Source organism: Muntiacus reevesi, chromosome 5 (assembly GCF_963930625.1).
Source record: "Muntiacus reevesi chromosome 5, mMunRee1.1, whole genome shotgun sequence".
Taxonomy (NCBI): Eukaryota; Metazoa; Chordata; class Mammalia; order Artiodactyla; family Cervidae; genus Muntiacus; species Muntiacus reevesi.
Window position 1 is genome coordinate 111,367,665 of NC_089253.1, and position 14,052 is coordinate 111,381,716.

Consider the following 14,052-nt stretch of genomic DNA (forward strand, 5'->3'; position numbering starts at 1 on the left):
ACCTTTTGGCCTTTTTTTTTTTTAATAAGCTCTAGTTTGTTTTGAATAAAAAGCGTGGAGCCTATGCTCACAATGTTAATTTTAATTTAATGTTATGTTTTTGCATACTTATGCCTCAGCTTACCAAAATACAGTATGATATTAATGTTTTTGCCTAATTTTTCTAATTAGCAATAAGAGGAAAATATTCAGTGAAAATGAAAACACATAATATTTATTTTTTACCTGTTGCTTCATTTCTCAGCTAGAATCTCCTGGTCAAACCTAATAGAAGTAGTGCATGTAATTTTATGTTCCCTGCTTCTAAATTAAAATTAGAGTCACAGAACACTTTGTATTTTTCTGTTTAAAGGAGACTTTAAAGCCATGTTGATTGCTTTTTATTTGTGACAGTCAGCTATATTTTTATGTCTTCTGGGTCAGTGCCCCTTGATAGAAGAAAGATTTCTCACCTCTGCTCTAAAATTAGATTATACTTTAATTTCTTTACATTATAATACATGAGGGAACTACTTCCCTGAAATGAAAAAAGCATAAAGATCTGTATTTCAGTTTTTGATAGTTAATTAACAATCTTAGAAATCTTAGGAAGAGTGCTGATCATCCAGATATTTGGCTCCTAAAGTACTTTGAAGTGAGAGTGGAAATGAGAATTAACTTATTTTGGAAGTCTCTCATGTATTAGACCCTATGTGAGGTTTTTCATGTTATTTCACTTAATCCTTACAAAATGTACTAAAAGGATATAGATATTTACCATTCCTATTGTGTAGATAAACTGAGACACATGGTGTTTAAATAATTTGCCTAAGGTTGTAATAAGAATAACAGAAGAGCCATTTTATTTATTTTTTATTTTTTTTAAAGAGCTTAAAAATTTTTTTTTTGACTATGGTTGATTTGCAATGTTACATTAGTTTCAGGTGTATAGCAAAGTTGATTCAGTTATAGATACACATATATCTGTTCTGTTTCAAATTCTTTACTGTAAACCCTGTATGTGTTTATAAATCTGTGGATTTTTACCATAGGCTTACATATTTTTGTAAAATTTTTACTTCCACAGACTATCTCATATTAAGTGAATTGAGAATTAACTGCTTTCTTATTAATCTGCAGAGAAAATAATTCAAAATATTTTTTTGTGGGTCTTTTGCAATTTAGATGCAGATAGTAGAAGAGCTTCATGCTGCTCGTGTGGGAAAAAGTGTGGATTTACCTGTGGTTCCACCTTCAGGAGAGTTAATGAGTATGGAAATTGACATGGTAGAAGATGATACACGTTCCTCTGCTGGTATACCCTGTATGTATATGACTGTGTTTGTGACCCCTATGTTTTCTATGTTTAGTTTTTATAATATTTAGGTTGAAAGTGTTAAAATGTGCTCATTTGAAATAGTAAAATATGGTATATTTCTTTCAGCTGTAGGAATCAGGTCTATGATTTGTGTTATCATTTGCGTTATATATCTCACATTATTAGGCAGTTAGAAATATTTTCCTTCTTTTTTTTACCTAAAAGCAGTAATCAGAATTATGAGTAGTCTGTTATTCTTGCTCTTAATCATAACTTTTACTGGTTTCGAGTTTGTAAAGCCCTGATCAGAAACAGTGCAATTTTCTCAAAGGTATTCCTGAATTTCTTATTTATATAATAAAACTGTAATTATTCTTACTCCTGAGAGAAGAAAATGACAGATGTCCTCCAGAGTATGCTACTATACAGTTTTGAGTTGCATTTATAAAAATAGTAACACTGCTACATTATATTCATGTTGCATTTTCCAAATTTATTGTTTATCTGTGAATCAACTCACCTGTTCCTATTATGACCCTAAGAAGAAATAGTACTAGTATTATTAGTTTTCTTTCTTTTATACATAGTTATCTTCTCAGTGTTATTTCACAATATATTAAAATTAGCTTATCATTCCTAACTGGATAACCACCAGTGGTAAGAGTACAGGGTTTGACAGCATAATTACTGCTGTCATAAGTTAGTTTATGATTTAAAAATCCACCCATAAGTAATATGCAATATTCTGCTGGTGGATAATTAAACACTGATTACTGTTCTTTCTCTTAAGAATTGGAGTAAATGCATTTTTGTTGTTTAAAGGATTGCCTTAAGAATGCTATCAGAGTTCTGTGATAACAAAGTTTTAGTTATTGTACAAGTGTGTTACAAATGTGAATTCTTTGCTTTTTTTCCCTAGCGAATACTGCTTCAGACAAAAAGCTTCTAATTGTTATTGACACAAATATTCTAATGAATCATCTCAAATTTGTTAGACTTTTGATGACAGCAGAAATCTCAGGTATTTATAAAGCAAACTGATTCTGATTTTCTTATTTGAGTTAATACTTTATTTTAATAGTGAGTTTTTTACTCCCTGTAAACTTACTTTCATTTGGATATGTTGTTAAGCGCAAGCGTACACAGCACAATCAGCTTAAGTTAAAAGTGGGGGGAAAGAGCCTTTACTGGTTAATCTAGCTTCTAAACTTACTCTTCTTTGATCTCTGGTAGTATTAATATTTATTTTTGTAATGTTCTCTTGACACTTGTATCTGTTTTTAGTTCCTGTTTTTATGTATTATCTCTTCATTTAGATTATGAATGTCTTTAAAACTTTTAATTCTCCTACAGCAGTTCGATTTAGTAGCTTAATACATATTTGTTGACTTATAAGAAATCTTTTTATTTTTTAGGCTTTGACAGACTTGTGTTAATAATTCCCTGGGTGGTTGTACAAGAGCTGGATCGTATGAAGGCAGGAAAATTACTGAAACATGCCCAGCACAAAGCTATACCTGCAGTTCATTTCATCAATGACAGTCTCAGAAATCAAGCTAGAAAGCTATGGGGTCAGTCAATACAACTTGCATCTCAAAAACTTTGTAAGTGTTGTCCTCTCAGGGTGTTTCCTGATTAAGATTTGTTTAGATGCTGACTCTTTGTTGCAGGGAAATGGTGCAAAACTTAATACTATAAGTATTGCATTATGAAATGGCAGGACACAGTGATGCTTTGGAGTGTTCCATTAGGCTTGTTTTGGAGGTCTGATAATTTACTTTCTGTTTCTCCTAGACCTTATTAGAAGGTCTGTGATTTTACAGATAGTGACTATATAGTTCTATATGCCTAGTTGTCTGTATTACTGTACTTGGATTGTTTTTTTTAAATACCTTGCTGAGTGATGAGGCCCGTAAGTGATCTGTGTTACTAATCATCATCTGCGTGCTCAGTTGCTTCAGTCGTGTCTGACTCCGTGTGAGCCTGTGAACTGTAGCCTGTCCTGGGATTCTCCAGGCAAGAATACTGGAGTGAGTTGCCATGCCCTCCTCCAGGGGATCTTCCCAACCCAGGAATTGAACCTGTGTCTCCTGCCTTGCCAGAGAAGGCAATGACACCCCACTCCAGTACTCTTGCCTGGAAAATCCCATGGATGGAGGAGCCTGGTGGGCTGCAGTCCATGGGGTCACACAGAGTTGGACATGACTGAAGCGACTTGGCAGCAGCAGCTGTTCCTGCCTTGAAGGTGGATTTGTTTAACTGCTGAGCTACCAGGGAAGCTGCTAATCACCACTGCATGCAGTTAATATAATACAGAGATAGGCGTTGTTTCCTCTTGTTTGTCAGAACCTATAATAAGGAGGTTGGAGAAGGCAATGGCACCCCACTCCAGTACTCTTGCCTGGAAAATCCCATGGACAGAGGAGCCTGGTAGGCTGCGGTCCATGGGGTCACTAAGAGTTGGACATGACTGAGCGACTTCACTTTCACTTTTCACTTTCATACATTGGAGAAGGAAATGTCAACCCACTCTGGTGTTCTTGCCTGGAGAATCCTAGGGACGGGGGAGCCCGATGGGCTGCCGTCTCTGGGGTTGCACAGAGTCGGACACAACTGAAGTGACTTAGCAGCATAATAAGGAGGTATTTTTATAATAGAGATCTATAGATTTTTCTCCTGCTTTTAGCATATTAGTTTTTCTGGGGTTTTTTTAGACGTTTAAAAATTAGTCTTAGAACCAAAGTGTATACTTCATGTTTTGTATAACTATTTGGTAAAAAATCTTCGTAAAGCAACTCAGTTGCCTCTGCAGAGTTTATATTTACATGTAGAGGATATATTTCATTCTTTTAAAAATTTGTTTATTCCCAACTCAGAATTATTTGTATATGTAGATTTGTATTATTTTAAATATCATGAATTTATGTTGATTGCTGTATCCAAATTCACCATAAGATATGAAAGAATTTATCCTAAGATAAGTCTAATTATGATACTAAACCTGAGAAGGCTTTTGGCACAGCTGTTTAGTCTTAAATCTTTGAAGAAAAAGGGCCTCTACCATTAATTCCCTTATTTATTCCCTTTACAAATAATTATTAGCTCTTAGTATATTCCAGTACAATGCTTATGCATTTTGAGTAGGAACATCATCTGAAGTTTAAGAGCTTTTAAAGGAAACCACTTAAAAAAAAATCACTTATTAGAGTTAAGAAAATACTAACATGTTTTAACATTATATTAAATTGAATGTTTTTGTTTTTGTTTTACTTTTTTTCTATTATGAAAACTTTCAAATACAGAAGTAGGTAGAATTAGACAATGAATCCCTGTGTGCTTTTCACTCATTTTCAGTGATTCTCAACATTTTGGCGAGAATTTCTTTCATTCTCTCATTTCCTTTTCACCTTCTCTCCCAACTCCTGAAACTCCTGTAGTACTTTGGTATATAATGCTAACAGATAGGACTTTTTAAAAAAACAACCACACAATTAACAAAACCTCTGTCTAAGCCATCATTTCAGTAAACCTCCAATCCTTAAGAAGAGGTGAGAATTTTTTTACTCATAAGTTTGTTCCTTCTTAGTTGATAAAAATTACATTTTAGTGTATAATTGTACAGATGATGATAGTAATAGATAACACTGGTATGGCCGTTATTCTCCAGACCCTTTTCTAAGTGCTTTACAGCTAGCATCTCATTGAAAACTTATAGTACTTGTGGAAGACCTATTCTGCTGATGAGGAAGTTGAGACATAGAGATGTTAAGAACTCGTCCTCGATGGAATATCTATTCCTTCAACAGATTGACTTTGAGACTTATTTTAGAAGAACTAATAGATCTTTTGGCCACATTTATTATTTATAGATACTTGATATGTGTCTTTTGACTTTTCAGTTTTTATGTGCTTTTCTGATGCTTTTACTTCTTCAGTCTATGCTTTTAGGATTATTAAGGAGGATAAATCACAGTAGTGGTCTCAAACTTCTGTGCTGCTTCAGTTTCTGGGCCTTGCTGGAAAGCCATACTTCCCTTTAATGCTTCAATTTTATATTATTTGGTCTTAATTTTGCTAAATTGTGCTTTAAGTTATAAGGTTATAGATTAGTCTTTATAGATTATTTGTGTAATTGTCTTTGTCAGATAAATCCTTTGTATATCATTGTTATCTGTCAAGCTGATTGTTTGAAACATTGTTTATATAAAATCTAGTGCACTTAATATATTTATTCTGTTGATAATGATTTTATGATCTCCTTTAGAAATATCCCTAGTCATTTTTATTATAGTAAAATTATACTTTACATTCTAATGATAAATTGAAAATTATAAAAAATTTAATTCAGGACTTTTGAATAAAATTAAAATACTTGTTTGGAGAAAAGCAGGAACAAAACAGTCTTTAATTATGCTTTATATCTGTTGAGCACATTTGCCACTAACTCTAATAATTGCTTATGTAGATGTATTATTTTGTTTTATTTAATCATTGAGTATTATAACTGTATTTTTTTTAGACAGGCATTTTCCATTAAAAAAGAAAAATGCCACAAATTGAATAAAAATAGTCTGTGTTATTAATAAATAGACTTAGTTGAACATAATTTTAGTGTTGTTCTTACTCTTTTCAAAATTGTACTTATTTGATGTAGTATGCATTATGATGAGAATAGGATTTGAAATCTGATTGACTTGAACTTTTTGAGCTGACCTGGAGAAAGTTAAAGGTGAGGAAACTGAATAAATAAAATGGGGGGAAATGACCTCCGACTGAAAATATGGCTCTGAAGATTGGTTGAGCTAATGCTTAATGGTTTAATGTTTGAAATAGGTGATAATTCTTTTGTGTCCTCTTATGTGAGAAAGTTATACAGATGGATTAGAAAAACTAAATTTCCCTAAATGGATAAAGATTATTAATAGGTAATTCACAAAAGAAGAAATAACATGTAGTCAGCCTTTTTTGTTCAAGGTAAATATTTTCCCATTTGCTGTTGTAAATATTGTTAACTTCTTATGTGTAAAAATTTTTAGTTTATATTTTTTGCATTTTCCTTTTTTATTTTTATTGCTCCTAAGTTTAGAAAGATACTTCTTCCCAGCACTTGATAGGAACACAGCAACTCAGTGCATAGGGAATATGAATTAGTAACTTTTCAGGAGAGCAATTTATCAGTGTGTATTATGAAGCCTGGAGAGGTGATTTGTCTTTCTTGCAATTATTCTAAAGAAATAATCAGAGTTACAGTGATTTATATAATTAATGTTCGTCACAGCATGATTTATACAGCAAAATATTGGAAACAGTCTGACAGTTGGAGATGCTACATATAATGCTATAGCCAAATGAGAGAATACTAATTTTGAAAAATGTTAATGATGTGATACTAAACAATAGTATTTAAAAGAATATAAACTACAATCCTAAATTTCTTAGATTAATTCAGGCAAAGAAAGATAAATATCATGTGTCACTTATATATGGAATCTAAAAAGTAATACCAAAAAACCACTCAGAAATTTGTCTCACAATTCTGAAGACTGGAAGTCTAAAATCAGGGTGTCAGCAGGATTATCTCCTTCTGACATCTATGAGAGAAACATCTGTTCCAGACTGCCTTCTTGGCTTGTAAATGGCCATCTTCTCCTTATGTCTCTTCATATCCTCTTCTCCCTCCCCATATCCTGTTCCAAATTTCCCCTTTTTAGTTAGAATATCAGTACTTTTGGGTTAGTTCAGTTCAGTCGCTCAGTCGTGTCCAACTCTCTGTGACCCCATGAACCTCAGCACGCCAGCCTTTTTGTCCATCACCAACTCCTGGAATCCACCCAGACCCATGTCCATTGAGTCGGTGATGTCATCCAACCATCTCATCTTCTGTCATCCACTTCTCCTCCTGCCCTCAATCTTTCCCAGCATCAGGGTCTTTTCAAAGGAGTCACTCTTCATGGCCAAAGTACTGAAGTTTCAGCTTCAACATCAGTCCTACCAATGAACACCCAGGACTGATCTCCTTTAGGATGGACTGGTTGGATCTTCTTGTAGTCCACGGGACTCTTTAAAAAAGAGTCTTCTCCAACACCACAGTTCAAAAGCATCAATTCTTCGGAGCTCAGCTTTCCTTATAGTCCAACTCTCACATCCATACATGACCACTGGAAAAACCATAGCCTTGACTAGACGGACCTTTGTTGACAGCTTAATGTCTCTGCTTTTTAATATGCTATCTAGGTTGGTCATAACTTTCCTTCCAAGGAGTAAGCGTCTTTTAATTTCATGGCTGCAGTCACCATCTGCAGTGATTTTGGAGCCCAGAAAAATAAAGGCAGCCACTGTTTCCACTGTTTCCCCATTTATTTGCCATGAAGTGATGGGGCCGGATGCTATGATATTAGTTTTCTGAATGTTGAGCCTTAAGCCAACTTTTTCACTCTCCTGTTTGACTTTCATTAAGAGGCTTTTTAGTTCCTCTTCACTCTCTGCCATAAGGGTGGTGTCATATGCATATCTGAGGTTATTGACATTTCTCCTGGCAATCTTGATTCCAGCTTGTGCTTCCTCCAGCCCAGCGTTTCTCATGATGTACTCTGCATATAAGTTAAATAAGCAGGGTGACAATATACAGCCTTGACGTACTCCTTTCCTGATTTGGAACCAGTCTCTTGTTCCATGTCCAGTTCTAACTGTTGCTTCCTGACCTGCCTACAGGTTTCTCAAGAGGCAGGTCAGGTGGTCTGGTATTCCCATCTCGTGAAGAATTTCCCACAGTTTATTGTGATCCACATAGCCAAAGGCTTTGGCATAGTCAATAAAGCAGAAACATGTTTTTCTGGAACTCTCTTGCTTTTTCGATGATCCATCGGATGTTGGCAATTTGATCTCTGGTTCTTCTGCCTTTTCTAAAACCAACTTGAACATCTGGAAGTTCATGGTTCGCGTATTGCTGAAGCCTGGCTTCGAGAATTTTAAGCATCACTTTACTAGTGTGTGAGATGATTGCAATTGTGTGTTAGTTTGAGCATTCTTTGGCATTGTCTTTCTTTGGGATTGGAATGAAAACTGACCTTTTCCAGTCCTGTGGCCACTGCTGAGATTTCCAAATTTGCTGGCATATTGAGTGCAGAACTTTCTTAGCATCATCTTTCAGGATTTGAAATAGCTCACCTGGAATTCCATCACCTCCACTAGCTTTGTTGTCATGATGCTTCCTAAGGCCCACTCTACTTGACATTCCAGGATGTCTGGCTCTGGGTGAGCGATCACACCATCATGATTATCTGGGTCATGAAGATCTTTTTTGTACAGTTCTTTTGTGTATTCTTGCCACCTCTTCTTAATATCTTCTGCTTCTGTTAGGTCCCTACCATTTCTGTCCTTTTTTGTGCCCATCTTTGCATGAAATGTTCCCTTGATATCTTTAATTTTCTTGAAGAGATCTCTAGTCTTTCCTACCCTCTTGTTTTCCTCTATTTCTTTGCATTGATTGCTGACAGTAATGAACTCATTTTAGCTTGCAAAAAACCAAAAATAGGATTTCAAAGAATATAGATTACAATCCCAAGTTCCTTAGATTGTGCATATATACTTAGAGATATATTGAGCTGATGAAATTATAACATATTTTAGTTTTCTTTATATTTTTGGAATTTTTCAGATTTTCTATGATTATTTTATTTTTATAATTAGGTAAAAATGACACCTGCTACACCAGACATTTGTTCCATCATTTTTATATTTTCTTTTATTACATTTTTGTTGAATCATTTACTTGCAAGATATTTGTACTAGACACTGTTCTAACTGTTGAGGCTGCAGCAGTGAATGAGGCATACAAAGCCTGCTGTTGAGAAGCTTTAATTCTATTAATATGCTAAATATCATATTAACTATAATTTATACAGTAGTTATTTTGGTGTCAAATGTGAATAGAGGTCATTGCTGTTAAGATGCAGTTAAGCTGAGTCTTTAGTAATCAACGTATTACTTAAGCACTTGATATCACCATATATTGGGCCAAATGTTTTATATAAATTTTCTCATTTAATCTTCCTTCTTATGCAATTGGCCCATTATTTCATGTCCAGTAAATGAGAAAGCAAGAATTCAAACCCACATCATCTGTTTCCAGAGTCTTTGTTCATTTTTGAACAGTTCCTGAGCAAGTGCTCAAAAATATTTGTTGATAAAAATATTTCATTAATATTCTTATAAGTTTAGGTATACCTTCTGGGCCTGTGTATTCTAGATAAAAGTGACAGAACAAGTAATCATGAACTTTGATACCTTTAGAACAATGTACTTACTGTATGCTCTATACCTCCTTTGGTTGGTCAGATTGAGTTCCTAAAGTTAACCATTGATTTTGAGCTGCCCATTTTGCATTATTGTGGTATTTACTTTGTAAGCTAAAAGCAGGAAAATTGGCTGCTGTAAAATATGTCTGTCTGGCTTACTGGTTGTCTGGTTAAAGAACTGAATCATATGTCTCTCAGGTTCATGCTATGAGATCAGTTGAGTTTTGTCTAGACTTCGCCATGAGATTGTGAGACCCCAAAGAACTTGTCTTTTGACAAGCATAGGGACCTGGTGCTGCTTAGACCTTAGAAAAATGTTTATTGCATGCTTGAATGAGTTTTCTAATTTGAAAGTTTAGAAGACTCAGTGATATAGGCTAAAAGTTGAGGGGAGAAAAAGGTTATAATCTGGGAAAAAAGTTAAGGCTCACTGGCCAGCATATCTTGACTTTTAGTGTGTAAGAGACTTGCCAAGGTCTTAAATCAATCTTTGGATCCAGGCTTCAAAGATTCTTATCCATAAATGGGTCTGGGGTGTAGTCCTTCTTTCTATATTATTAATAAGTACCCCAGGGAATTGTGAGGCAGGTAGTGTAAGGACTTCTAAAAATGCTATCTTTGGTCCTCTTTCTACATATTACATTCTTTTCACACACACACATACACACACACAATTTATTACATGCTTTAAGACTTGGAGAATACCAGAGGACACTATATCAGCTACATACTAACATTTGTTATAAATTACTTTTTGTATTCTCTGCCTAGCGCCCATGTTGTCATCTTCTGTACATCTCTCTCTCTCATTGTTATTGCTTCAGTTCAGTTTAGTTCAGTCGCTCAGTCATGGGGTTTGCGACCCCGTGAATCGCAGCACGCCAGGCCTCCCTGTCCATCACCAACTCCCAGAGATTACTCAAACTCATGTCCATTGAGTCGGTGATACCATCCAGCCATCTCATCCTCTGTTGTCCCCTTCTCCTCCTGCCCCCAGTCCCTCCCAACATCAGGGTCTTTTCCAGTGAGTTAGCTCTTGGCATGAGGTGGCCAAAGTATTGTAGTTTCAGCTTCAGCATCAGTCCGTCCAATGAACACCCAGGACTGATCTCCTTTAGGATGGACTGGTTGGATCTCCTTGCAGTCCAAGGGACTCTCAAGAGTCTTCTCCAACACCACAGTTCAAAAGCATCAATTTTTCGCCGTCAGCTTTCTTCACAGTCCAACTCTCACATCCATACATGACCACTGGAAAAACCATAGCCTTGACCAGACGGACCTTTGTTGGTTATTGCTTAGAGGTTAAGAAAAAGCAGACACATGAAAGTGGTTCTGTTACTGGTAGAACAATTGCTCATTATTTTGCTGACCTCTTTTAAGTTAATATGAAACAAAATATAATCTTATAATTTGCTTATAATCTCTTAAGTGACTGAACTGAGACTAGAATTCATAGCTTTTGGTTTCTAGTATGGCATTTTAACCTACTGATCACATTCCTTTCCTTTGGGTTTATTAATAGGCATATTCTCTTCTGTTTTAGTAAACTATCAATTTAATAAACTGTCAGTTAATTAAACCCATAAATATATGAATTCTAGATCCAGAATTTTCAAATCATTGTTTTTGTTGTGTTTCATCTTCCTCTTCTTATTTAAAAAGTTTTCTTTGTTTTAGATGATTCAATTTGTAAATATGGCCTAAATTGTTTATACAGTTCCCAGATTTTAAGTGTGCTTATTGATTGTTGCTTTTGCTAAATTCGCAGATGGATTGAGTGATGAGAACAATGATGATCGTGTATTAAAATGCTGTCTTCAGTACCAAGAACTATTCCCTTGTTCTCTTGTTATTTTGTGCACGTGAGTTTCATAATCGTTTTACTCTTTTTTTAAAAATAGCAGTTTCTATTAAAGAATTTTTAAAAATTGTACTGTAATGACCATACCAGGGATCAAAAACATACATAATATTCTAAATCTCCCAGTAAATGTATTCAGTTATATTTCACATTCTTATAATGTGCAGATTGTAGAGGAATGAGATTTGAATCTCATGAAGTTTCATTTCAACTTAAGTTATATGATATTCAGAAAACTTTTGAAAAGTCAAGGGAGAGTCAATTTAATATCCCAATAAAATAGTTAGAAATGAAAATCTACATTTTGGTCATGAGGCAAGAGGGTTAGTTAATTAATTTGTTGGGAAAGGCTAATGTATGTTGCAGTTATATCCTGAGTGCCTGTAACAGAGTTAGAGTTGGAATTCTGGGTCTACCACTTACCAGCTTTGTGAACTTGGAAAGTTGTTTAATGTTTCCTTATGTGTGAAGCATAGGGAGAATAATAATACCTGCATTTATGAGGGTATTGTAAGTATTTAATCAGAAAAAGTATGCATGTATGACTTGGAAGAGTGCCTCATACATAAAATTATCTCAGTAAGAGTTTTTCCTCCTCTTGTCTTCATTCCATTCCTCCATTCCCAACTAATATATTCATAAATTAGTTCTAAGGTAAAAGTAGCATAATGTTAAGCCAAATTGTATTTATCATGTATGAGAAAAGGCTCTATAGGAACTGATAAGAGCAATTTTAATTTGTAGCATTAGTCTGAATTGTATTCACTTCAGAATGGAGTTTTTACAGTTTCATGATCATGGCTAAATTCTCTGAAATGGAGTGATTATGGAAATGAATAGTTCTTAGATTTTTCTTGTAAGAGGGTTGCCAATTATCATTTTAGCTGTGTTCAAAGATAAAGTTATTTTTTTTATTTTAAAAGAAACAGATTTCTATCTCTACTTTCAAATTATTTATTAATCTAGCACATAATATATCATCCTGGAGTTTGTTGAAAGCTGAAATAGATTTATTAATATGTTAATCATTTTGAATTTGAGATAAGATAAATTGAGAGAGAATTGTTATTTTTTTAATTCCACTTAGAATGAAAATTAAATTGGTGAGATTTAATCCTCCATTATTTCTGCATTCACTGTTTTGGAATAAACAGATGTAACAGTTTTTAATGAAATGAAAGTTTGTGGTCAAACTTTACTTTTACCTCTGGCGTTGTCATGTTCCAGGCAAGCCTTTTTTTGTTTTTTTCCGTTAAGTGTGATAAGCATACTTACTGTGTAAATCAAACATACTTAATGTGAGGATACATTTTTACTACTTTAAGGGATGATGAGATGATAGTTAACATTATTATTAATAATGGCAGTGATAGGAGAAACCTTCTATAAATCATACGTACTATATCTCATTCTAAGTGCTTTACTCACATTTTTAATCTTAAGTATGGGCCAGCAACCTCCAGTTAGTATTTCCAGTCCACATCTCTCTTCTAAACTCTAGACTAATACATTTATCTATTTATTTGGTATCTGTTTGGATGTCTCATAGACATCTGAAACCTACCATCTCCAAAAATGAACTCATAATCTTTCCTTCTAAACTGTTCTCCTTTTGAATAAAAAATGTCATCTTCTGCCAATTTTGCTAAAGCCAGAAACCTCAGAGACATTTTTTATTTCTGCCTTTCCTTCATAATCGTTAGTCAGTCAAAAGCAGGTCTTGTGTGGTCTTCTTTTCTTTACCTGCTCTGCCACCTTCCTATGTCAAATGATATTATTTTTCCTCTTCCTTTTCTTCTCTAAGACCCATTATGCTCTCTACTTCCATATTCTCCTTCATTTATTTTTCAGAAAAAATAATAATGGTATTTTTAATTTTTAAAAAGTTTTGTTATGAAGAATTTCAACAACTTTCAAAGTGAAGAAGAATTAATAAACTCCTAAGTACCCAGCTACAATAATTATCAAGTTTCTACAGTTCTGTTACCTTATATTTCCATCTACTCCCTGTCCTACGATATGATAATTTTTATACAGTTCTTTTTATATTGAGGGAAACTGTGTAATGTTAAAATGCCCAAATCTTAACTATACAGTGTGACAATGGATGCCCTGGTTGTAGCCCCACATCCCTCTTGATACATAGAACACTTCCATTATCCCAGAAAATGTGCTCTTGCCTGTTTTGTGCCCTTTTTCTAGTTTCTTAAGGTGGAAGCTAAGATAATTTATTTGAGACTTCTGTAAATTTCCCTTTAAGCACTGTCTTAGCTGCATTTCACAAATTTTGATACATTATTTTTTAAAAACTCAATTTAATATGCTTTATAATTTGAATTCCTGGTGGTCTGGTCTAGTGGTTAAGACTCAGTGCTTTCCCTGTTGGGGCTGGGGTTTGATCCCTGGTAGGGGAGCTAATCCTGCAAGCCTTGTGGTGTAGCCAAAAAATAAATTAAAGAAAATAATGTTTTATAATTTCCCCCATGACCCATTTCCTTTTGACCCACAGGCTTTTTAGATATTTGGTGCACTTAGCTCCAAATATTTGGAAATTTTCCAGTTATTTTCTTGTTATTGATTATACTTTAATTCTGTTA

At 34.3% G+C, this 14,052-nt stretch overlaps 1 protein-coding gene across 5 annotated transcripts in view; it reads left to right on the forward strand.

The window, feature by feature from the left end:
* Positions 1 to 14,052, forward strand: part of SWT1 (SWT1 RNA endoribonuclease homolog) — a 104,654-nt gene that overhangs the window by 21,099 nt on the left and 69,503 nt on the right. For 4 of the 5 annotated variants that reach the window (XM_065936197.1, XM_065936200.1, XM_065936201.1 and 1 more), the window contains 4 exons: positions 1,165 to 1,303; positions 2,217 to 2,318; positions 2,713 to 2,901; positions 11,363 to 11,456. In XM_065936197.1, the coding sequence (XP_065792269.1) occupies positions 1,165 to 1,303; positions 2,217 to 2,318; positions 2,713 to 2,901; positions 11,363 to 11,456 (524 nt within the window). The remainder of the gene's footprint in view (positions 1 to 1,164; positions 1,304 to 2,216; positions 2,319 to 2,712; positions 2,902 to 11,362; positions 11,457 to 14,052) is intronic. The other variant, XM_065936199.1, reaches the window with a different exon arrangement.